The following is a 26,604-nucleotide window of genomic DNA, read 5'->3' as shown; positions in this document are numbered from 1 at the left end:
CCTTGTGGTACCAATAACAGGGAAGTAATGATGGCCTTGGAAGGGGACTCAGAAGTTTAGATTTGATATCGCTGATGGGAGATGGACCTTCCTATTTTTTTAAATCCTTTTTTCCCTTTATGTTTATTTCTGGCCGCATGGGTCTTGGTTGCTGGCTTTTCTCCAGTGCTAAGCGGGGGCTTCTCTCTCGTTGTGGTGTGTTGGGCTTCTCGCTGCTGTGTCTTCTCGTTGCAGAGCACCGGCTCGGGCACACGGGCTTCAGTAGTTGTGGTCCAGGGCTCGAGAATGCAAGCTTAGTAGTTGTGGCACACAGGCCCAATAGCTCCGCAGCCTGTGAGATCCTCCCTGGCCAAGGATCGAACTTTGTCCCCTGCATTGCAAGGCGGATTCTTAACCACTGGACTACCAGGGAAGCCCTGGACCTCCCTACTGATGAAATATTTCTATAAAACAAATTACCACCCTCAAATGCGTTTCTAAAATGTTTGATATTCATTATAAATTGTGTCAAGATAAAGAAGAGTGGACTTGAGTTGTGGACTGGCTATCATTCAGCACCCTCAGAGGGAAAGATGTATAGTCAGTGCTATGCAAACCTCTCAATTTTCCTCAGAAGATTTCTAAATGAACTATTTCATATGGGTATCCTAGATCAATCAGTAAATGTCTAAGTGGTAAGCACCGTGGGAGACCATCTTGGTCCACTGTTATGCTCCTGAACACTTGAAATATGCAGTGTACTTTCATTTTTGTCTCTCAGGTCATGCAAGTAAACGAATAGCTGAATACTCAGAATTTTTATTTTAACTGTAATTATGACCTTTAGAAATATTCACTGCTTTAAAAATGGACCAAAGTGTAAATAAAATGGGCAACTGATACACCTCAGTTCCCAAAAGAAAAGTACAGGAAGTTGTTTTCACTTTTTAGTTTTAGAGAAAAGACTTCATCATTTTATACGTGATGTGGCTTTCTGGACTCCTGACATCTTCGTAGAATTTGACTGGAGTTTCCTTCTCTTGGAAGTGGATGGGCATTTTCTTGCTCTCCACAGTCATGAGCTTCACTTGCAGGGGGCCCAGGTTTACATAATCCTGCAGTGAACAGACAGAGGAGACAGGAGAGGTTACTGAGCAAGTTACCAGCCTATGGAGGTCAGGTTTTATTTATTATGGTTGGCCTTTATCTGGCAGATTACACTGTGTCCTAATTGTCTGAATGCTGTATAACATGTGAAAAATGAGTAAAAAACTCAGTATATTCCCACTGGGTCATGGTAGGCAAGACCCCCAAAGAGCAGGCAGCAAGGCTAGCAGGCTTGTGTCTCGGGGACTTGGGCAGTGGGTCGGGGTGGCAGTGCGGGGGGAGTTGGGAGGCATCAATAGAGTAGGGACATATATCCTCTGCATGCTCTTTAATCGGTAAAATTAAGTATTGGCTGCATTTATATAGCCCTCTGCTGGCCAGGATATAACCACAGCAGAGTTTTCTATATTATTCACGATCAAAGGGAAAGATCTGCTAACATCTTTGACAATGAATATCTTAATACTGAGCAAATCCACATGAGTTTTACATATTTCACAGGATCTACTGTAGGTATAAAACTTACCACATTCTGCCAAACTAAATATAGTTTAACATTCAACAAACAGAATGGGAAGTCTAGTTTATATGAAATCCCACAGCTAACCCCAAACTGGGTTGAAAAAGCTCCAGCCCTGTTCAATGCGTGCCTTCCTTTTGAAAGCTTCTCCCAGTCATACCCCCTCCTTTTGAACTCCTTACAGCTCTTCAGCAAACCTTTCCCGGGTGCCCACTATGTGCCAGGATGTGTACCAAGTGTTGGGGCGCAAGACGGGTCACGGAGACAGACAGAGGTACGTTCCTCCTGAACAGTAGTCAGTGATGCTCTTACCTGCTTTCTACTAGCAACACGTGATTTAGAGTAGGGCCTGCCACACGGGCATCTTGAGACTATACTTCTTCCTGTTCGCCCCTTTAACTTCTCAAGCGTCTAACAAGTACCTGGCGTGTTGTGAGTTATCAATAGACATTTACAAGAATTTAGGAGAATCAAAGGAAGGTGGTTTTATTTCTCAAAAATGCATATAATTGTATTTAACGTTTAAAAGACACAATTCTAGAGCTGCAATAATTGCCTGAGAGAATAAAAGCAAATTAATGGAAATATACCATATATTTCAGAACCATCTGGAGCAGGATTCTGAAGGGAAACCCTGTGTTAGGTTGCCTGAGCTGCCACAGCAAAATACCATAGGCTGACTGGCTGAAACAGCAGGACTCTATTGCTCACAGTCCTGGAGGCTGGAAACCCAAGGTCATGGGGCCAGCGTGAGTGGGGTCTGGTGAGAGCCCCTTCCTGACTTGCAGATGGCTGCCTTCTCACAGTGTCTCACAAAGCAAAACCTCTTCTTATAAGGTCACAGTCCTATCAAATTAGTACCTTTATGACCTCATATAACCTTCATTACCTCCTAAAGCCCCCATCTCCAGAGACAGTCAAAATCGGAGTTAGGGCTTTCAACATATGAGTTGGAGTGGGCAGCAGGAACACAGTTGAGTCCATAGCAGTACAATACCATTTCCACCACATCAAAAACTTCCATGGAAAGTAAGAAGGTCTTAGAAGAGAACATAAGCAAAACCTTCCCTGACATAAATTGTACCAGTGCTTTCTTAGGTCAGTCTCCCAAGGCAATAGAAATAAAGATGAAAATAAACAAATGGGACGTCAACTTATAAGCTTCTGCACACCAAAGGAAGCCATAAACAAAACAAAGAGCCTGCAGAATGAGAGAAAATATTTGCAAATGATGTGACTGACAGGGGCTTAATTTCCAAAATATACAAACAGCTCATACAACACGACAACAAAAAAAACCCGAAACAACCCAATCAAAAAGTGGGCAGAAGACCTAAAGAGACATTTCTCCAAAGAAGAAATACAGATGGTCAATAGACACATGAAAAGATACTCACCAATGTGAATTATTAGAGAAATGCAAATCAAAACTATAACAAGGTACCACCTCACACCAGTCGGAATGGCCATCATTAAAAAGTCTACAAATAGCAAGTACTGGAGGTGTGGAGAAAAGGGAACCCTCCTACACTGTTGGTAGGAATGCAAGTTGGTGCAGCCAATGTGGAAAACAGTATGGAGGTTCCCCAGAAAACTAAAAATAGAATTATCGTATGATCCAGCAAATCCCACTCCTGGGCATGTATCCAGACAAAACTATAATACAGAAAGATACATGCACCCCTATGTTCAGAGCAGCAATATTCATAGAAGCGGAAGGCATGGAAACGGCCTAAATGTCCATCAACAGAGAAATAGATATGGAAGATGTGATACATGTATATGATGGAATACTACTCAGCCATGGAAAAGAGCGAAATAATACCATTTGCAGCAACATGGATGCAACTAGAGATTATCATATTAACACTAAGTGAAGTAAGTCAGAAAGGGAAGGACAAGTACCACATGATGTCACTTATACATGGAGTCTAAAATATAACCCAAATGAACCTACCTATGAAACAGAAACAGAACAAAATCAGGGACATAGAGAATAGACCAGTGGCTACCAAGGGGGTGAGGAGTGGAAGAGAGGGTAGGAAGGGGAGTTTTGGCTTAGCACATGCAAACTGGTATGTATATACATAATGAATAAAGAACAAGGTCCTGCTGTACAGCAAAGAGAACTATATTAATATCCTGTGATAAACCATAATGGAAAAGAATATGGAAAAGAGCAAATCTGTGTCAGTCACATTATTGTACAGCAGCAGTGAACACAGTGTAATTCAACTTTGCTGAAATAAAAAATGAATTTAGAAAAATAAATTCAATGAATAAAGGCAAAAATAAAAGTAAAAAGGTCTTTCACTCAACCAAATGGTGTGGAATTTGGGAATTTTGTAGACAGTTGTCCCCTAGCTTGAGGTCACTGTAACATGCCAGGTGTCCTGATGCCAAGATACCCATGTGGGTGTTTGAGTGCTAGAGAGTCTGGAACCTTAGTCTTTAAATTGTCACTTGATGGTGGCAGGACTGAGTTGTACTTAGTTAAAATGGTTTTTGTTGACTTATTCAATTTCTTCTGCTTTCTTAATCACTCTTTCTCCTATCAGACTTTAAGTTCTAGGAGAACTTTTAAGGTTATTGGTACTAGCAAGAAGGAACACAGCAAGAGGTGGATATGAAAGTGACTGGAAGGTACCAAGAAGGTTTTAAAATTAAAGGCTTGATAATCCAGGTTTTGCCTAATGGTGTTATGTGGCCACTTGTACTTTCCAAAGATGGTCACACTGATATACGTCCTATCCCATGCTTTTCTTAAAATGTGATGCTGACCACCTTCTTTCAAGATGCAGGAGCTATGCTATTCCCTTTGGGTAGAAATTTGTAGCTACACCAATAGATAGAAAATGATGGAAGTGCTGGCGTAAGATTTCCACGTCATAGGAAACATTTGGTCTCTGGGACTGATGGCTTGGGGGAAGCCAGATACTGCTACAAAGGGACAATAAAGGAGACCCGCGTCTGTGAGGAGACCCGTGTGGAAAGGAACTGAGGCCCAAGCTCCGCCAGCATCACCTGGCCAGCCAGGTCAGTGAGCCGCCTCAGAGGTGGATCTTCCTGCCCAAACCAACCCTTCAGCCAACATGCGGGTGCATCTGCTCTGGAACTCAAGTGCAGACGGTCCACGGAAGACCTTTCCAAATTCCTAACCAGCAGAAGCCTTGAAAGAGGATAAATGGTTATTGTTGTAAGCCACCAAGTCTTGAGGTAATTGATCACGTAGCCCTAGATTACTGCCTTACATGGTATACTAGTAATGGAGTTCTATCAATACATGTATGTAGCAAGCTGGGCAAAGGTAAGCGTGAAAATAGTATCTAGCGACGGGCGTGAATGGCGGGCCGCTTTTACTAATACTTGCAAATAGAACTTTTCAGTATCCATATTTTCAGTTAATTTTCCCCACTAATTAATAAAACAACATTTTCTCTAGCAGTCAAGATGTCTTCTCATGAATCTTACCTTGAAATCCTGCTCATCCTCATACAGTAAGTATTTCATATCAGAGGCCCCAGACTCTATGCGTGAACTCTCTTCTTCATCTATCTTCAGAGGCTGGCCAAATCTGCTGTCCTTGTGACTAAGATGAAAACCACTGCTCCAAAATGACATGCTTGACACGTCTCTGCTTTTTGTGTCTACAGGTTGCGATTCTGACTTTTCTGGGATGTCTGTGAAGAAATTAATTATGTACAACTTTTGCACAGATAAAAATATAGCATATACTTTGTGACATTTTGAATTTGAAAGTCCTATGAGAATCCCCGGGAGGAGATGAATTTGAGAATTAGAAATGTAGAATCAAGGTATCAAAGTGAGAGTGGGTCCCACTGTTAGCAACCATGTCTAAGGTGCATTTCCCTGTGTCAGCTAATAAGTTAACATAATCGTTTGGAGGTCTGTGAGTACACTGGCGTTTTGGTTGGTTGGCTGAACTCAAGTGCAAACCGTGCTGGTATAGACATCATCTTGTCCCTCTTCACCAGCCTCTAGTTCATTCACTGTGACACATGGTGACTTCGATTTGAAAACAGGGCTAGGGAAAGAAGATGGGTTGGGTCAGCTCTCCAAGGACAAGAGGAGGGTGGAGGAGCTGGCAGGTATCTACTTCCTGAATTGCTCTCGGCTATGAGGTGCCTGTCCATAATAAGAAGTTCAATAAGTGTTTGCCAAATTTAAAAAAAATCACCATTACAATAAAATAATACCTTTATGTGTTTCTAACAACTCCAAAGGCACTTCAGGTGGTCCTTCCTGCCCAACAGCTTGGGTAAGATACAGTCGCCTAAAGACAAATAAGGAAAGTAGTCTGTCAGCCAACAAATGTTGTAGCCCCTGCTCAGTAATATCTGTCTCTCTGCTGGGAGCTGGAGATGAAAGAGGGGTGTCGGGCCCAATGGGGTGGCAGACAAGATTACAGCGTTTTATGATGATGGTTTGTACCAGGATGGGTAATTAGCACAGTGTCAGGAGTGCTGTGGTCTTCCCACGAGGTACAGAAGTGAAGAATCTTGTACAGGAGATGCAAAAGATGTGGGCTCAATCCCTGGGTCGGGAAGATCCCCTGGAGGAAGAAATGGCTACTGACTCCAGTACTCTTGTCTGGAAATTCCCATGGACAGAGGAACCTGGTGGGTTCCAGTCCATGGGGTCAAAAAGATAAGACTGAGTGACCAAGCCTCCGCACGCACACGCGCGCGCACACACACACACACGCACACACACACACACACACACAAGAAGTGAGAGAAGAAGCACCAGATTTAGTCTTAGGAGGTAAGGAAAGGTTTCCAGGCGGAGATGACACTTGAGTTGAGTCCTGAAACACCAAGAGATATTTGCCAAGGAAGAGCTTGGGGTGGGGGTTGCGTCCCACGATAAGGGAATAACAGACAAAGTCAGAGAAATGAGAGTGATCACAACACCAGTTGCATCACTGTTGTAGGAATCCAGATGAGGAGTGACGGTGGCCAGCATGGGATGGATTTGAAAAATAGAGAAAAAGACGCGACAGCGAGCACAAGGAATCCAAGATGATGTCACGGCTCTGGCTTTCACTGGGTGGCGTGTTCCAGCGACAAGCCCGGTGAGTTGTGTGTGTGCAACTCTCTGTGCTGCGGTGGCCCGTGGAGTTTTCCGTCAGAAGACACGATACCTTGAAAGCTGTGTGTGGCATTTCCATGAAGTTTGCCTGAAGACAGCATGAACCACGTGACCCTTGCAGATACGCTAACAACTCTTCATGCTCAGCCGGCCAGCAATCAGAGTGAATCCCCTGGATTACAGGCTGTTCATTTCTTAAAGTACACAAACAAAGTGTCATCCGAGATGCTTACAGCTCCAACAGATCATGTCACTGCATACAGTAGTTATCTCTTAAAACCTTCTTAAGACTTGGTGAAGGTGTGTCTCAGTGATGCTCTGGTCTGCAGGTGGTCAAGTCCAAGGCCACAGCATTCTCTTTCCTGGTTTTGGCCTTGAATGACTAAGATCTTACTAAACACTGTGACCTTCACGAGTCTGGCTTGTCTCTTAATCATGGGTTTATTGTCACTTTTAGACCACCACAGGGCAGCAGCACTTCATAGTTGATGGTGCAGAAAATATGTTAAAGAATGCCATCATATGAAATTAGTGTTAGATTTGAAGTACTGGTTCCCCTAGACTCAGCTCTGTGGCACTGAAGTCCCTGGGCAGTCACTAACTGAGTCAGCTTACTCATCTCATCTAATGTTTCAAACAAATCCTGCAATGCCTTATTGGAGTAATGAAGGAAAGCGTTGACGGAGGTCTGATGGAAAATAGAGGATTAATAACTCTATTAGCTAGAATACCTGATTCTTCATCCAAATAGGAAAGAAGACAACTTTTTACATGTTGACTGGGTACTGCTGCTGCTGCTGCTGCTAAGTCACTTCAGTCGTGTCCGACTCTGTGTGACCCCATAGACGGCAGCCCACCAGGCTCCCCCGTCCCTGGGATTCTCCAGGCAAGAACACTGGAGTGGGTTGCCATTTCCTTCTCCAGTGTGTGAAAGTGAAAAGTGAAAGTGAAGTAGCTCAGTCGTGTCCGACCCTTAGCGACCCCACAGACTGCAGCCTACCAGGCTCCTCCATCCATGGGATTTTCTAGGCATAGTACAGTTCGTGTCTATTTCTCAGCTGGAATCAGTTCAGTTCAGTTCAGTTGCTCAGTCGTGTCCGACTCTCTGCAACCCCATGAATCACAGCACGCCAGGCCTCCCTGTCCATCACCAACTCCCGGAGTTCACACAAACTCATGTCCATAGAGTCGGCGATGCCATCTAGCCATCTCATTCTCTGTCGTCCCCTTCTCCTCCTGCCCCCAATCCCTCCCAGCATCAGAGTCTTTTCAAGTGAGTCAACTCGTCGCATGAGGTGGCCAAAGTATTGCAGTGTCAGCTTTAGCATCAGTCCCTCCAATGAACACCCAGGATTGATCTCCTTTAAAATGGACTGGTTGGATCTCCTTGCAGTCCAAGGGACTCTCAAGAGTCTTCTCCAGCACCACAGTTCAAAAGCATCAATTCTTTGGCGATCAGCTTTCTTCACAGTCCAACTCTCACATCCATACATGACCACGGGAAAAACCATAGCCTTGACTAGATGGACCTTTGTTGGCAAAGTAATGTCTCTGCTTTTTAATATGCTATCTAGGTTGGTCATAACTTTCCTTCCAAGGAGTAAGCGTCTTTTAATTTCATGGCTGCAATCAGCATCCGCAGTGATTTTGGAGCCCCCAAAAATAAAGTCTGACACTGTTTCCACTGTTTTCCCATCTATTTCCCATGAAGTGATGGGACCAGATGCCATGATCTTTGTTTTCTGAATGTTGAGCTTCAAGCCAACCTTTTCACTCTCCCCTTTCACTTTTCTCAAGAGACTTTTGAGTTCCTCTTCACTTTCTGCCATAAGGGTGGTGTCATCTGCATATCTGAGGTTATTGATATTTCTCCCGGCAATCTTGATTCCAGTTTGTGCTTCTTCCAGCCCAGCGTTCCTCATGATGTACTCTGCATAGAAGTTAAATAAGCAAGGTGACAATATACAGCCTTGACATACTCCTTTTCCTATTTGGAACCAGTCTGTTGTTCCATGTACAGTTCTGACTGTTGCTTCCTGACCTGCATACAGGAATAGACAGGACTAAATTCTCAACAAAGAGGTGGAATGGACAGTTGTCATAAATTACATACTATATGTTATTTTGACTTGAAAACGGGTACAGTGAAAGTTCCTGAGGACACTCAACATTTTCCTTGTGGATTAGCAGCATAACAGATAACTAAGGGTTTGCACATATCTCTGTTTCTTTATGTGGTCTTTCTAAAATGTCCTAAACACTTGTCTTGAAGGAATTTACAGTCTAGGAGGGAAGCAGATGTTAAGTAAGTAATCGCTAGTGTGATAAATGCTAGTTACAAAGGAAAAGTTCAGGGTGTCCCAGAGGCATCCACCAGGCACCTTTTAAAAACACAGTCTGTGTTGTTCCTTTCCCCTCAGATGGATTTTGATTTCATCTTTCCCACTCTGAAGCAAGACTAAGCACTCATGTCTCCCACTAAAGAAAGCCAGCCCACAAAGCACGGATGAACAATGTGGGTTTTACCGAAGATGTCCGTGAGGGAAGCTAGAGGACAGCGTGAAATGACATCACAACAAAGCACACATCTTCATGACAGCCCTCGTTAAAACCTCATCTCCCTTCCTGTCCTTGCCAAACTCTCTGTATCCCGGGAAGGAATTCCCCTTTAGTATAATGAGCATTTCACCTGCACTTCAGCACTGAACCGGGAACAATAGACCAAGCTGACCAAAGCAGGAAGTGAGGTCGGCAATTGACAGGGTAGCTCTTTCTGGAGGTTTGGGTGGTTTGGAAGAGAGTAAAGGAGCACAGCGGGCAACAGGTGGAGCGGTGGTAGGAAGGCCTGGCTGGCAGAGACACGTGATTACAAAGAGATGCGGGCAGCAGGTGCTACGCGGCAGAGGCCGTCTGGGTGTGGGACTGGAGAGGTGTCATAGGGAGGGAGGCTGGCAAAAGACAGCATTGCCCCTGGGGGGACAGTGAGGTCCCCTGCCCCCTAGGGACCCTTAAGGGCATCAGCTCAAGAGCTGGAAGTGCAGGAGTCCTGTCGGAAGCCAATTCATTCAGCCTGATCGCCCACTTAGCCTACTGATACCTACTGCCCCGGGGCAGCACACAGATTGTGGAAGGGAGCAGGTGACTCTTCCTCTGTTCTGCCCCACCCAGTGTTCAGACTATAAAGTCATCCTACCGTCTCCCAACTTCTCTAGTCTTGTATCTTGACACCCATCATTTAGCTCAGCAAACACAACTTACCCATATCCACCCTTCTGGAACGCATTAGGAAGTTTGCCATCAATAAATACTTTACTGGGTCTCAAACAGTACTTTTTCCCTGCCACATAAGCAACAGAACTATTTGGGTGTAAATGCTTTCCTGGGTCTTCCACCGTGTTGAACTTCTCTGCTCAGATCCAGATAGATTTCTCCCATCTTGCACGTGTACATCTTACATTTGAGTGGTTTAATTCCTCTATCTTTCTAAGCATGTTTTTGTTCAAATTATGAATGCCACTTCGTTTTAAATCCATATTGTATGTGTTTAAGTCACTCAGTTGTGTCCGACTCCTCGCGGCCTCATGGGCTGTAGACTGCCAGGCTCCTCTCATGGAATTTTTCAGGCAAGAATACTGGAGTGCGTTGCCATTTCCTCCTCCAGTGGATCTTCCCAATTCAGGGATTGAAGCCACATCTCTTGCATCTCCTGCATTGGTAGGTGGATTCTTGACCACAAACGCCACCTGGGAAGCCCAATTCCATATTGCAGGGCTCTGATTTTCCATCAAGATTGGTAATATTAAGGCTTATTTTGTCAGATAAGAAAAAGAGGTAATCTAAAATGCAAAGCCATATACACATTTGATTTCACTTATGCAGGAATAAATGTGACTTGGAATGCCAGGCTATTTTCTATGCCTAGAAAGTAGGTTGGCTCTTTCACGAACTGTCAGAGGAAACCGTTCTATAGTCTACAAGGTAACTGGAAGTCCCAAACGCCTCCAGAGAGCGTCCACGAGGTTGATCCCTCCCTCCTCCTGTGCTCTGGCTTTGTGTCCATAGTTCTTCCATTGTATTATTATGCATTTATTTTTATGCCCAATTCCCCTGCTGGCCCAGAGGTTTCTGAAGGACAGCAGTTGTGATATTCATATTAAGTGTTTGCTATTATGAATACAGTGGGTATTAGAAAAAGCAAGTCAAAGTTTGCCCTGTAGCAACGGTCAGTTGTGATAAACTTATAGTTTCCCCATGGCCATTTTGTGAGTGTCTTTCTTTTCAACTATTAAAGAATTGTCATCTTAAAAAAAAATAACTTTTTACAGATCCAGATGTTTAAAAAAATATTTCTACCTACGTAATGACTCTCACCTGGGTATCTTGAGATCCACAAGTCTGCAGTTGAATAGCTGATCAATAAGCACCAAATTTTCTTCTTCCAGCTCATGAATAGCATTTTCCAGTTCTTCCACTTCCTTCCTGTGATTTGCAATCTATTCTCAGGAAAAGGAGAATGGGTGTTAGTTTTCCACAAGTAATTTAACTTTAAAAAATGCATTTGATGGAGAGGAAGATCTATCCTGTATTATTTATTACTGTGTTTGCTCTAAGAAGGAAGGGATGGGGCAGACTTCATTCCAAGGCATTTTAGGCAGAACTTGGTTTCCTGATTAGGCAGTTATTATTGAATGGCAAGAATTTCCTTTCCTAATCGTCAAGAACATCACTGAGTTTATATACGCTGGAGGCAGAGATAAATAAGAAAATAAGAAAATCAGTCTGGTGTTAGTACTTAAATGAGCCTCTATCAAAGGTTAATGATAAACAACACAATGAAAATTAATAGCACTGGGGAAAAAAATCTATATCACGGCATTTAAAAAAGAGAAGTACAAGCCTAGGAGTCCTTTCTATCAACCTCTGTATGACAACTATATCCTCTCTGAGTGTGCCAGAGTCGTTCTGAGAAATATCAGATAGATGAGACATTATTCATTCATGAAATTGTACTGCACGCCTACAATGCATCAAAAACTATAGTGCACTTTGGGAACAAGGGATCAACAAGGCACCATAACCTTCAGGGGTCTCTTAGCTTAATGGGAAGGAGAGTCATAGCAACAGAAGACAGTATGATAAAATAGAATATTGGAAGCCATCCAGGTGTGGTGGGAGGAGGGCAAGTTTCACCCTAGGCCTGCCAGGTATGGGGGGGTGAAGGAGACTTAATGGAAGAGATGACCTCCATTCTGGATCTTGAAGGCCAAGAAGGGAGTCTCTAGCTAGGCAAGAGAGGATATATTCTAGGCAGAAGGAACCACACGTATGAGGCACCACTATTTTGCTGTGGATAGAAATGAGAGGAGCTGGACAAACATGGGGGCCAAGTAATGCAAAGTAGTCTGGTTTTAATCTTGCAGGTTAGACAGTAGGTCCATTCATAGACATAGCAGGGTTGACTAACTGCAGAAACGTGGCCAAATCAGACATGAACACAACTTGCTGGTTCTGTTGATAGAGTTCCCATCAGTCTTTAAGAAATGTATTTTGATAATTTTTTGTCTAAAGAAGGCTTGATCACGGAGAATATATAGAAGAATGTTACTAGATAGAACCCCCAACTTACCTCTTTGCCCCCCGAACAGCATGAGCTCTGCAGGTGCTGGATTGAGTGGTGCTAATGGATAGAAGTCAGGGTAATAGCAGAATTAAGAGTATAAAGTAGAAAGTGATCAGCTGGTGAGAATGATAGAAAGATAGCTGGGAAAGGAACTATGTCTCTGGAGGAAACATGATGAAATAAGAAAGGCACAGGGGAGGGGTATGCATTATCTCTTGTTAGGAGTTGCCAAGAGTGTAGCTGAGATGAATACTTCAAAAGAGATGACTAACACATTTTTGATTTGCAGTTGAAGTTACTGAATTCTGGAAGCATTCAGTGTATTGCCACATGCATATCTCTTTCACATAAGTCATTTATTAAATGCTTGAATTCTTACTAAGGGTAAATTCTTGCTTGAGGTAAATGGATACGAAATTCAATAAAGCATGGTTCCTTCCCTCAAAATAGGAAAGAAATCTACAAACCCAGTGAACAAACACATAAACAATTATAAAACAATGCCAGTGTCATAGAAAAGGCTTAAAGATGAAAAGGACCGCATCCTAACCAGTTTCACAAGACAATTTAAGTCCAAAACGCTACATTACCAAGTTAGCAGTTGGTGTTTTAGGATCTCATATTTTATGAGATAATCAGCTTGATTACAAGCCTGAATGCCTTAAGGAAAAAATTTATAATTTTCAAATGTCAAAGGATGAGAAAGAAATTATAGTTAGAGGGTATAAAAGAAGGAATGAACAGAATGTTTGGAAAAGTTTGACCTCAGGGCTTGGCATAACTGGGAGGCAGCATTGCACAGTTCTTGGTCTTCTGGCAAGCAGGGAATGAGGGCCCTTTGGGGGAGTTAAGTCCAATCTTTCAAGCTACAGATAACCTGTGACATCCCTTATGCCTTTAGAGTACTAAGTTTCTCAATTGTTGTCTCCCTCTCAATCTTCTGAAATGTTAGGGAAATGAAAACAAATTCCCTTTTTACAGCCATGTCAATCCCTTTAGATTCTGTGGTAAGGGTCTTAACTGGTGGCTCAGATGGTAAAGAATCCACCTGCAAAGCAGGAGACCCAGGTTTCATCCCTGGGTTGGAAAGATTCCCTGGAGAAGGAAATGGCAACCCACTCCAGTATCCTTGCCTGGAGAATCCCATGGATGGAGGAGCCTGGTGGGTTACAGTTCATGGGCTGGCAAAGAGTAGGACACGACTGAACGACTAACCCTATCACAATTTTCTGGGGTAAGAAAGTATAAAGAAGGAAATGGAAGACCTCTTTTCCCTCCCAGCCCCTGCTTCTCCCCAAATACCCAAGAAATGTACTTAAGAAATTGGAAAGGAATAATTCAGGCACCTAGGATCCTGATTAAAATGTATGCGCTTAAAAATTTCCCCTGCAAGAACCAAGTTACTTTATGCCTCCTCACATTTGAAACTTTGAATCTCTGTCTAATTTTTCCAGCTTTCCATTTGTTGAGTTAGTTCAAATTATTTGGACATTTGAATTTTCTTCATTTTTTTTTAATAAGCATGCCAAATAAATTCAGATAATAAAAGTCATTTAATGAGACCTAATATCCCTCCCAGACATCTAAATTTTTGGTAATTGTTGAAGAATAGTTAAATGGAGAAATATTTGGGGGAGTTCCAGTGTTAAATATCCCTTGTTACTCATTCTTAACCTGCTTCAAAGAAATTAATTAGCATACATTGTTCTATTTCCAGGCAATTTTCAATTCCTGTGATAGTACTTATAACCAGAAATGGTTTTAATTAATTTTGTGAGTAAATTTAATAACAGTATAATGAATATTTATTGAAATAAAGAGAAATTAAACATTGAATTTCTTTAAAATGATTTTGTTCTTTATTAATGAGCTCTTTTTGCTCATGATTAAATTAAAGTTGACATCTTTCGGTATTTTATTTCCACTGAATTATGAAAATTGAAAAATAAAACAAAATGTAATTTGTGGCTTCAGTAGGAAGGACCAAGGCACCAAATAGTCTTTCTTATCAGTCAGATATAAATTTTTGTAGTCATTTTCTATGAACCTAGTGTCTATGATATCTTAACAGAATTTAAGATCTGAATTGTTAAATTATTATTACTGGGATCATACTGCTATATTTAATAAAAGTATAAGAACTAAGTTCCTCTATAACATTCTTTAACTATTGAGCTCACCTTGAGTTTGTTTAAATTAATATTTATTTTTTTTTAAATTTAGGATTCATCTTGATTAGTTTTGGAAATAGTATGAATTCCTACTCACCATGACTTTATAAAGGCGACTTTAAGATAATTGTCAATATCATAGAAATATTTATTAAAAAATTTTTTGTTTGTTAGACTCACCAACTCTATTCAGTCAAATGAGAGCAAGGAAAATAGAAATGAAGCTGATGGTGACAATTTTACCTTGGGTGTCTGAGCAGATGGTGAAAAAGGAAATGCAGGAAAAGACAATCTAAGAAGAAATGTAATAAATTTCAGGTATGTTGAGTTTGAAATACCTATGTGACATCCATGTGGAAATATTCAGTTATTGAATTGTATGAACTATTTGTATATTTTGGAAATTAAGTCCTTGTTGTTTGTATCATTTGCAAATATTTTTCTCCAGGTCCACAGGTTGTTCTTTCATTTTGTTTGTGGTTTTCTTTACTGTGTGAAAGCTTTTAGGTTTGATTAGATCTCATCTGTTCATTTTTGCTTTAATTTTTATTGTCTTGGGAGACTGACCTAAGAAAATATTGCTATGATTTATGTCAGAGAATGTTTCACCTGTATTCTCTCCTAGGAGTTTTAGGGCATCATATTTAGTCTTATATTTAGCTATTTTGAGTTAAATTTTGTGAATGATGTGAGGGAGTGTTCTAACTTCATTGATTTACATGCAGCTGTCCAGCTTGTACAACACCGCTTGAAGGGACTATCTTTTCCCCAATGTGTATCTTGCCTTTGTTGACGAGTAATTGACCATATTTCTTTTCCATGGGGATGGTCTTGGTCCCTGTCTCCTGTACAATGTCACAAACCTCCGTCCAGAGTTCATCAGGCACTCTATCTATCAGATCTAGTCCCTTAAATCTATTTCTCACTTTCACTGTATAATCATAAGGGATTTGATTTAGGTCATATCTGAATGGTCTAGTGGATAAACAAAGCTAGTGGAGGTGATGGAATTCCAGTTGAGCTATTTCAAATCCTGAAAGATGATGCTGTGAAAGTGCTGCACTCAATATGCCAGCAAATTTGGAAAACTCAGCAGTGGCCACTGGAGAAGGCAATGGCAAGCCACTCCAGTACTCTTGCCTAGAAAATCCCATGGACGGAGGAGCCTGGTAGGCTGCAGTCCATGGGGTCGCTACAAGTCAGACATGACTGAGCAACTTCACTTTCACTTTTCACTTTCACACATGGAGAAGGAAATGGCAACCCACTCCAGTGTTCTTGCCTGGAGAATCCCAGGGATGGGGGAGCCTGGTGGGCTGCCATCTATGGGGTTGCACAGAGTCGGACACGACTGAAGTGACTTAGCAGCAGTAGCAGCAGTGGCCACAGGACTGGTAAAGGTCAGTCTTCATTCCAATCCCAAAGAAAGGCAGTGCCAAAGAATGCTCAAACTACTGCACAATTTCACTTATCTCACACGCTAGTAAAGTCATGCTCAAAATTCTCCAAGCCAGGCTTCAGCAATATTTGAACCGTGAACTCCCAGATGTTCAAGCAGGTTTTAGAAAAGGCAGAGGCACCAGAGATCAAATTGCCAACATCCGCTGGATCATGGAGAAAGCAAGAGAGTTCCAGAAAAACATCTATTTCTGCTTCATTGACTATGCCAAAGCCTTTGACTGTGTGGATCACAATAAACTGTGGAACATTCTGAAAGAGATGGGAATCCCAGACCACCTGAACTGCCTCTTGAGAAACCTGTATGCGGGTCAGGAAGCAACAGTCAGAACAGTACATGGAACAACAGACTGGTTCCAAATAGGAAAAGGAGTACGTCAAGGCTGTATATTGTCACCTTGCTTATTTAACTTATATGCAGAGTACATCATGAGGAACGCTGGGCTGGAAGAAGCACAAGCTGGAATCAAGATTGCCGGGAGAAATATCAATAACCTCAGATATGCAGATGACACCACCCTTATGGCAGAAAGCGAAGAGGAACTCAAAAGCCTCTTGATGAAAGTGAAAGGGGAGAGTGAAAAGGTTGGCTTGAAGCTCAACATTAAGAAAACAAAGATCATGGCATCTGGTTCCATCACTTCATGGGAAATAGATGGGGACACAGTGGAAACAGTGTCAGACTTTATTTTTTGGGGCTCCAAAATCACTGCAGATGCTGATTGCAGCCATGAAATTAAAAGACGCTTACTCCTTGGAAGGAAAGTTATGACCAGCCTAGATAGCATATTAAAAAGCAGAGACATTACTTTGCCAACAAAGGTCCATCTAGTCAAGGCTATGGTTTTTCCAGTGGTCATGTATGGATGTGAGAGTTGGACTGTGAAGAAAGCTGATCGCCGAAGAATTGATGCTTTTGAACTGTGGTGCTGGAGAAGACTCTTGAGAGTTCCTTGGACTGCAAGGAGATCCAACCAGTCCATTTTAAAGGAGATCAATCCTGGGTATTCATTGGAAGGACTGATGCGAAAGCTGACACTGCAATACTTTTGCCACCTCATGCGACGAGTTGACTCACTGGAAAAGACTCTGATGCTGGGAAGGATTGGGGGCGGGAAGAGAAGGGGATAACAGAGAATGAGATGGCTGGATGGCATCACCGACTCTATGGACATGGGTTTGAGTGAACTCCAGGAGTTGGTGATGGACAGGGAGGCCTGGCGTGCTGTGATTCATGGGGTTGCGGAGAGTCGGACACGACTGAGCGACTGAACTGAACTGAACTGATGCAGGTTTGTTTCTGGGCTCTCTATTCTGTTGCATCAATTCTTATGTCTGATTTTCTCCAAGCCATGCTGTTCTGATTCCTGTCGATTTGTAGAATTCTCTGAAGTCTGGCAGGGTTGTGCCTCCTGCTTCGCTCCTTTTCCTCGGGAATGCTTTGGCAAGTCTGGGTCTTTTATATAAATTTTAGGATTGTTTATTCCAGTTTTGTGAAAAATGTCATGGGTAAGTTGATAGGGATGGCATTAAGTCTGTTGATTGCTTTGGGCACTATGGCCATTTTAACAATATTAATGCTTCTAATCCAAGAGCATATAGGACATCTTTCCATTTCTTTGAATCATTTCAGTTTCCTTTATCAGTGTTTTGTAGTTATCAGCGTGTCCTTCACCTCCTTTATGAAGCTTATTCCTATGTGCTTTTTAAAAAGTGATTCTAAAAGAGACTGATGGTTTGCATTCCCTTTCTGATATTTCACTGTTAGTGTAAAGAAATGCAACTAATTTCTGTACGTTAATTCTTGTATCCTGCTACCTTGTTGAACTAGTTCATCAGTTGTAGTCATTTGTGTGTGTAGTCTTCAGGATTTTCTATATACAGTGTCATGTCATCTGCATGTAATGACAGTTTTACCTCTTCCATACCAATTTGAATACTGAAGAGACCATTTAAAACCGGAGAGAATGAGGTTAGAATGATCCTTCAGCCTTGCTTCCATCACTTAGGAGCAAATAGGGTTCAGAGGAAGGCCAGGTCAGTTTTAGAATGTCAAGAAGTTTTAGACACTTGAGTGTATTGTATGAAAATTGTGACACCAAAAATGACTTCTGGTTATTATTGAAATAATTTATGGTGTTCATTGAGTAACAGCTTGTAATAAGATTAGGACTCCACTTGAATTTCATTTTACCTCGGTCAGTCACACATCCATGCTTTCCCCATGACTTCAGCTCATAAATAAAAGTCATTTCCGGTTCAGAAAAATGAGAAAGAAGAAATTATTTTCATTTTTAAAAATTCCACTTACCTCTTTTTTGAGCCAGTCATTCTCCCAGATCTCTCGATAGCTGCTCTTGTCAATGAACCTTAGAGCATTCTTAAAAAAAAAAAAAAAGTTTTTTTTTCTTCTGTATTAAAGAAGAGCTACCACAAAGCATTTCATGTTTTTTTTTTTTAGCAATGATGATACGCAAACAGCTTATCTGAACATTTAAAATTATGGTTTCCAGTAACTTTGGAAATATGCCTAAAAACTTTGGGTCCCATTGTTCTTTCTTTATTATCCTATTGTGCTGTTTTTCCTGATTTAGATTGCCTAACACAGATGATTGAAAGAACTGGACGGTGGTTGTCCATTCAATTTGGCCGTTAGTGTGACTGAATCTGACTGCTGTGCTGAAATCAACCTGCTTCACCGTTAAAATGTTTGAATTAATTTTATGTAGTTATTTTGGCTGTGCTGGGTCTTCGTCACTGCTGGCGTTCTCCTTTGGTTGTGGAGTGTAGGTTTCTCACTGTGGTGGCTTTTCTGGTCGTGGAGTATGGGCTCCAGAACGCGCTGACTTCTGTAGCAGCAGCGCTGGGCTGTGGAACACAGGCTCAGTCCCTGCGGCCCCCAGGCATAGTCGCTCCACCGTGTGTGGGATTTTCTCAGATCAGGGATCGAACCCACATCTCCTGCATTGGCGGGTGGACTCTTCACCAACAGGGAAGCCCTGTTCCACCATTAAGATGGCTAAACTGCAGTGATCAAACTTTCTTCAAGTTTATGGTCACAGGCATAATTTAACATGTAGCAAAAGCAAGGATAGAGGATATAACTGCCTTTTAAACTTGAAACATTTCTGCAGGTCAATAATAGCAATGTACCTATTTATAAACCTAATAGCAAATAGTTGCAGGTTAGCAGGCTGTAGCTAGGTCCTCTCCTGGAGAAAAGCATTTTAAGTGAAGCACTCAGGGAAAGCCTTACTTCACCGGTAGGATCATAAGATGTAATTTCATTTTCAGTTACTAGAATATTTACAATTTCACCGAAAGGAATTTTATAGTGGACAACAGGTCACGTTTATATGTGAGGTACTTGTATATGGATGAAAGTGAAAGTGTTAGTTTGTCAGTCTTGTCTGACTCTTTGCGACCCCATGGACTATAGACCACCAGGATCCTCTGTCCATGGGATTCTCCAGGCAAGAATACTGGATTGGGTTGCCATTCCCTTCTCCAGGGGATCTTCCTGACCCAGGGATCGAACCCAAGTCTCTCCCACATTGCAGGCAGATTCTTTACCGTCTGAGCCACCAGGATACCACAAGACAAAGTAACTGAAGGATACAATCAAAAGAAGAGAAATTGAGAAAAATATTCCAGCTCATAAACATGGATTGAAAGAATTTAAAACTATATTAAAGGTAAATTTTAGTAAGTGTTTTGAGTAGGAAGATTTGCAATAAATTCCTTTTTTAAAAATCACGTTAATCAAACAAGAGTGAACCTCCATTTCCCAGGAACCATATAAAAGTTCCTCTCCAAATGGTAAGACCAAAGTTTATTTTAGACATAGAATTTTCTTTGAACAAAAGTAAGAAGTAGCTCATAAATGAATTTAGTTAGCTAGTGACTTATTTCACTAACAATGGAGTAGTGTGTTCAGCTTTGACTACACAATAGAATCTCCTGGATATTTTGAAAAATTCAAAAGCCCAGGCAAAATCTCAGGCCAATTACAAGAGCATCTATGTGGGTGGGACCCAGGACCCACATGGGTTAAACACATTTTCCAAGTGACTCTAATAAGCAGCTGTGTGTTAATTGCTCAGTTGTGTCCGACTTTTTTCGACCCCATGGACTGTAACTTGCCAGGATTCCCTATCCATGGAACTCTCCAGGCAAGAGCACTGGAGTGGGTTGCCATTTCCTTCTCCAAATAAGCAGCTACAGTTGCACAAAAGTAGATTTTAGAAGTTAATTACATGATGAAATATGGGCTTCCCTGGTGGCTCAATGGTAAAGAATCTGCCCACAATGCAGGAGATGGAGGCTCAATCCCTGAGTTGGGACGGTGCCCTGGAGAAGGAAATGGCAACCCACTCCAGTATTCTTGCCTGTGAAATCCCATGGACAGAGGGGCCTGGTGGGCTACAGTCCATGGGGATGCAAAGAGCTGGACACGACTGAGCGTCTGCATCACCACCACTATCCACGATAAGATGGCCAAAAATAAATGAGAAAAATTCATTCACTTATGCGGATATTTGGCATTGTGTGGAGAAAAGAAAACATACAGTGTAACGATTAAGAGAAAGATCTGAAAAAGACTTCTTAAATGTCAGTTCCACAAATGCTCTGGGCAAGTCACAAAGTTTCTCTGTGTCTCTGTCTTTTTATTGGCAAGTCTCCCCTTTATAGGATTGTTGCGAGATTTTAATGTAAAATACTAGGAACAGTACTGGGGGCAGTCTTCATTACATACTGAATGTACACCCTGAAAGGATATTTGATTGACATATGCATTTTTAATCATCTTAACTATGATCAGATCACTTACTGATTTCACCTTTTAATCATATTCAGTCATAAAGGGGCTGGATTGCATGGGCAAGCAAAACCATTGATCAGTTCCTCTCCACATCCTCTGTTTTTGTGTAAATCAGTAAAAATTGTGCAATGGCATAGGAATAATGAAAGAACAATTGAACCAAAAGGGAAGCAAGAAACAATAGCAACTGAAATTCAGTGAAGAACTCTAGAAAAGTGTTAAGCCAGGTGCTTATCACTCTGAAGAAAGGATGTTCCAGATAGAAAGACAATCCCAGCAAGGATCTCACAGATTCAGGACACAGTCTGGAGCAAGATGATAATGAAAGTGAAAGTCGCTCAGTCGTGTCCGACTCTTTGCAGCCCCATGCACTATACAGTCCATGGAATTCTCCAGGCCAGAGAAGGTTGGAGTGGGTAGCCTTTCCCTTCTCTAGGGGATCTTCCCAACCCAGGGATCAAACCCAGGTCTCCCGCATTGCAGGCAGATTCTTTACCAGCTGAGCCACAAGGGAAGCCCAAGAGCAAGATGAAGGACAGAGGAAAGGAAAGACAGGCAGATACTTTGGACGAAACAAAGATTAGAAAAGATGAACTGGAAATTATATCTCGAACATTTTTTTAAATGTTCCTCAATTTTTAAAGCTCCAGCAACGTAAAGTGTACTCTCTTAGGTTTGCATATGTAAGAAAGTACTTTTTAGACAAATTATGTTTCATCCTATAGATCATCCAGAATTTCACAATTTATATAGTCATTATCATTATACTTAAAAATAGCTGAATATTAATTTCCAGAGCTCTTGCTCTTATGAGACACCATGCTACTTAAATCATCTCAGTGCTCATACTATTCATTAAAGGTAAATATTAGTATTATTATTGTCCCCTTTTTATAAACTGGGAAACCAAAGCCCAGAAAAGTCAAGTATAAATTCAATTTATACACTGGGCTTCCCTGATAGTTCAATTGGTAAAGAATCTGCCTGCAATGTGGGAGACCTGGGTTCGATCCTGGGTTGGGAAGATTTCCTGGAGAAGGGAAAGGCTACCCACTCCAGTATTCTGGCCTGGAGATTCCATGGACTGTGTAATCCATGGGGTCGCAAAGAGTCAGATGAGACTTTCATTTTCACTTGCAAACTTTCGAGTGGTGGAACTGTGATTTAAACTAAACTGACTTCAGAGGCTTCCCACCTGGCACTAGCGGTAAAGAGCCCACTAACCAATGCAGAAGACTGAGACCTGGGTTTGATCCCTGGGTTGGGAAGATCCGCTGGACAAGGGCGTGGCAGCCCACTCTAGTATTCTTGCCTGGAGAATCCCATGGATAGAGGAGTCTGATGGGCTACGGTCCATAGGGTTGCAAAGAGTCAGACATGACTGAAGAGACTTAGCATGCACGCCTAACTTCAAAACCCACGTTCTTGATCATTATAATACACCACAAAGAAAGAAATGGGTAAGAGGAGGGGGAGAGTTTTGTTTTTTAAGGAAATTGAAATACAGAGAGAAGGGGTCTTGGAGCGGGTGAAATAAATAAATAAAGTGAAGTAGCTCTGTTGTGTCTGACTCTTTGTGACCCCCATGGACTGTAGCCTACCAGGCTTCTCTGTCCATGGAATTTTCCAGGCAAGAGTACTGGAGTGGGTTGCCATTTCCTTCTCCACGGGATCTTCCCGACCCAGGGATCAAACCCAGGTCTCCTGCATTGCAAGCAGACATTTTACCCTCTGAGCCACTAGGGTGAAATAAGTGAAGGGTATTAAGATGTCCAAACCTCCAATTATAAGATAAGCCATAAGAATTTAATGTACAGCATAAGGAATGTGATCAGTAATAACTTTGTATGGGGATAGATAGTTACCAGATATATCATTGTGATCACTTCAGAATTTATGCAGATGTCAAGTCTCTATGTAGTACACCTGAAACTAACATAGTTCAGTCCAGTCAGTTCAGCCCATTGAGTCAGTGATGTCATCCAGCCATCTCATCCTCTGTCATCCCCTTCTCCTCCTGCTTTCAATCTTTCCCAGCATCAGAGTCTTTTCCAATGAGTCAGTTCTTCTCATCCGGTGGCCAACATATTGGAGTTTCAGCTTCAGCATCAGTCCTTCCAATGAATATTCAGGACTGATCTCCTTCAGGATGTACTGCTTGGATCTCCTTGCAGTCCAAGGGACTCTCAAGCGTCTTCTCCAGCACCACAGTGCAAAAGCATCAATTCTTCAATGCTCAGCTTTCTCTATAGTCCAGCTCTTACATCCATACCTGACCACTAGAAAAACCATAGCTTTGACTAGATGGACCTTTGTTGGCAAAGTAATGTCTCTGCTTTTTAATATGCTGTCTAGGTTGGAGAAGGAAATGGCAACCCACTCCAGTATTCTTGCCTGGAGAATCCCAGGGATGGCAGAGCCTGGTGGGCTGCCTTCTATGGGGTCACACAGAGTCGGACACGACTGAAGCGACTTAGCAGCAGTAGTAGTAGCAGGTTGGTCATAACTTTTCTTCCAAGGAGCAAGCATCTTTTAATTTAATAATATAATAGTATACATCAACTATATTTCACATAAAATTTTGAAGTTCTGTGTGAGAAGAATAAAAATCTACTACAAAAAAGAAAAGAAAATTGACATATACCTCTGTGGCCCATTCCTTCTTTTGGTCCAGTTGCAACAAAGTTTCTCTGATTATTCTCTTTCTAGCATCTTCCAGGGTGATTTTATACTGTTCTTTTAAAAGAAAATTAGAAAACTTGAGATCCGAGGTAAAACTATCAAGTTGTAAACTTTATCTTCCATGATCCCCACTTCTCCTTTCTTTATGTTTTTTCCCCCTGGGTTTTCAAAGTACAGTCTTACTGAAGAATCTAATACCTCTAATTAGCCAAATGCTCCAATAATTTACTAATGCCTTAATGGGAGTTTGTTGGAGATGGTATCTCTCATGAATATCTGTATTTTTAAAGGATTTCCAATGCTTTAGTGCCTCTGAAGCCATCTACCCTTCATATCAGACAACTTCTGATTCCACAACATAAATATGAAGAGATTTGATTATACCCTCAAGTAACATCCTGTACATCTAACGCCATCTAACTAAATTTCCAATGTTCTTGGCACACGTCTCCTGGGACAGAAAGAGAGAATGAGGAGAGGAAAGGGAGGCGGCTGGGAAAGTCAGACCAGATCTGAGTTGGGCTCAGAGCAAGGAGGAGAGCAGAGATGCAAAGAGCAGGACGTGCTGTCCTCTGCAGATTTGCTTAATTTATAAACGTCAGAACTGAGAGAGCAAAGGATCACAACATTTTGGGCCTTGAAGGATGCTGAGAGATTGTGTAATCAACACTTAGCAAGATAAAGTGACATGAGGGCTGCTCTAGGGAGTGGAGAGAAATGAATCTGGACAAAAGAGTCCCATTTGCTCATTCTTTTATTCAACAAATCATCATCGAGTTCTTTTGCTGTGCATGACACTATTTAAGGCACTGGGAATATTTCCAAATGAGAGACAAAACTCCTGCCCTTGTGACACATCCTGGTGGGGAAGCCAGTGAATAATGGTGAGGCATGTGATGAAGAAAAACAAAAATTCTCAGACCTCCCTGGTGATGCAGTAGATAAGAATCTGCCTGCCATTGCAGGGGACACAGGTTTGATCCCTGGTCCGGGAAGATTCCACATGCCATGGCGCAACTAAGCCCGTGTGCCACAACTACTGAGCCTGTGACGTAGATTTTGGGGACCACGTGCTGCAACTACTGACACCCAAGTGCCTGGAGTCTGTGCTCCACAACTAGAGAAGCCACCGCTTTGAGAAGCCCGACCTCTGTGACAAAGAGTAGCCCAGCTGGCTGCAACTAGAGAATGCCACGCAAAGCAGTGAAGACCCAGCACAGCCAAAGGGAAAAAGGGAAAGACAATCGAAACACTAAAGTTTTCTATTTTAGACAGAGCGAGCAGAAAAAGCTTTTTTGAGCAGGTAATATCTGAGGGAAGACTGAAGACAGTGATGTAGTTGGCCGTATGCAACAGGAGGGCAGTGAACCCTGCAAATCAGAATCGTCAGAGCTGTGCTGTATAAGGACATCTTTGGTACATGTCCCTGTTAGATGTGTTTTATTTATAACAGTTGGAGGATACTTATTTGGAAGTCAGAGAGTACTGTCTCCTACAAATGGTGTTCACAGTTATGGTTGTAGCCTTTCCCTCCTCCAGGGGATCTTCCCAACCCAGGGATCGAAGCCAGGTCTCCTGAATTGCAGGGGGATTCTTTACCAGCTGAGCCACAAGGAAAGCCCTAGATTCCTAGACTGGTCCACAGCAACTCATTTAACTTATTCTGTAATGAAACAATACTATTGTATTGAGACTATTGTGGGACGTAACAGCCATTTAGGACATTATTTCAAAGGGAAAAATTTCCCCACAGACCAAGTCAGCCAAAGCTGACTCTAAGAACGCTTGGGGGTCTTAGGCTACAGGGAAGAAGATGTGCTGGTCTGGTCTTTCAATAGTTTGGAGGCAAACTAAGGCTCTGGAAATGGGCACAGGGAGCTGGGCTAAAGCCATTCAGCACTCATTGTGTTTCGTACTGGCATAACCACTTCCCCTATTCTAGGAAAACTCTGAAAGCAGAGAGTAAAGATATCTCTTCCATATCTTCTTTTATTGCAATCCCAGGTCACTGTAGCCATGAAATTAAAAGTCGCTTGCTCCTTGGAAGTAAGGGTATTACCAACCTAGATAGCATATTAAAAAGCAGAGACATTACTTTGCTGACAAAGGCCCATCTAGTCAAAGCTATGGTTTTTCCAATAGTCATGTATGGATGTGAGAGTTGGACCATAAGGAAAACTAAATGCCAAAGAATTGATGCTTTTGAACTGGTGTTAGAGAAGACTCTTGAGAGTTCCTTGGACTGCAAGGAGATCCAACCAGTCCATTCTAAAGGAGATCAGTCCTGAATATTCATTGGAGGGACTGATGCTGAAGCTGAAACTCCAATACTTTGGCCACCTGATGTGAAAAGCTGACTCATTGGAAAAGATCCCGATGCTGGGAAAGATTGAAGGCAGGAGGAGAAAGAGACGACAGAGGATGAGATGGTTGGATGGCATCACCGACTCAATGGACATGAGTTTGAGCAATCTCAGGGAGTTAGTGATGGACAGGGAAGCCTGGCGTGCTGCAGTCCATGCGGTCGCAAAGAGTCGAACACGACTGAGCTACTGAACTGAACTGATTAACCCTACAGTTCTGAATACTCCCAGAGAAACTGGGAGTATGTAAAATTCTCCTCCCCAGAAAAGTCTGGGACACTGCAAATGGGAGAGTGTGACTTTGTGCTTTTAGACTCGTGGCTGCTCAGATGCCTGGTCCAAGGTGGTCGCTTCTCAGAAGCTGAAGTCTGCCTTGCGTTGCTCGCCTTTCCTTGTCGTGTCTGGCTCTGCTTCAGCTCCATCCCACAAGCTTTGGGGAGTCGGTTGTTCGCTCTTGAGCCAGTTCTGGTGCCACACTCTTCACTGGGCTCGTCCTGTTCTGTTCCGCTGGCTTCCTTGTGGCCCCGCTCTGGACAAGACTGAGCGGGGGCAGATGGTGACACTGGCCACGCAGCAGTGCCTTCAGGCAGAGTGGGTGTTAGGTGAGTCACGGGGTGGGGAGGACCACTGGAAGCGTGTAGGCTTGGGTCTGACACACGCCTGGGTTCACCTCCCATTTCCACTAGCGTTTGAAGCCATGAACTCTTCCGGGCCTCTGTTCCCTCATCTTTAAACCAGGCACAGTGGTACGTAACTCAAAGGGACTTGTG

General features: G+C 42.4%; 1 protein-coding gene and 1 long non-coding RNA gene across 3 annotated transcripts in view; one reads left to right on the top strand and one right to left on the bottom strand.

Annotated features, from left to right (window-relative positions):
- Positions 1-932: 932 nt before the first annotated feature.
- The window catches only part of CCDC83 (coiled-coil domain containing 83), a 48,686-nt gene continuing 23,014 nt past the window's right edge, over positions 933-26,604 (bottom strand). The window contains exons 5-10 of one of the 2 annotated variants that reach the window (XM_055416148.2): positions 23,434-23,525; positions 18,279-18,347; positions 11,090-11,211; positions 5,824-5,900; positions 5,078-5,286; positions 933-1,094 (exon numbers count right to left, since the gene is read on the bottom strand). In XM_055416148.2, the coding sequence (XP_055272123.2) occupies positions 933-1,094; positions 5,078-5,286; positions 5,824-5,900; positions 11,090-11,211; positions 18,279-18,347; positions 23,434-23,525 (731 nt within the window). The remainder of the gene's footprint in view (positions 1,095-5,077; positions 5,287-5,823; positions 5,901-11,089; positions 11,212-18,278; positions 18,348-23,433; positions 23,526-26,604) is intronic. The other variant, XM_088832215.1, reaches the window with a different exon arrangement.
- Positions 1,531-8,346, top strand: LOC148773894 (uncharacterized). Its single transcript, XR_016036363.1, has 3 exons — positions 1,531-1,880; positions 5,049-5,103; positions 6,561-8,346. It is a non-coding gene; the product is annotated as an uncharacterized LOC148773894 (long non-coding RNA).

Source organism: Moschus berezovskii, chromosome 25, assembly GCF_049115385.1.
Source record: "Moschus berezovskii isolate FMDL1 chromosome 25, NW_MosBer_1.0, whole genome shotgun sequence".
NCBI classification, from domain to species: domain Eukaryota; kingdom Metazoa; phylum Chordata; class Mammalia; order Artiodactyla; family Moschidae; genus Moschus; species Moschus berezovskii.
This window is presented reverse-complemented; position numbering and strand designations above follow the sequence as displayed.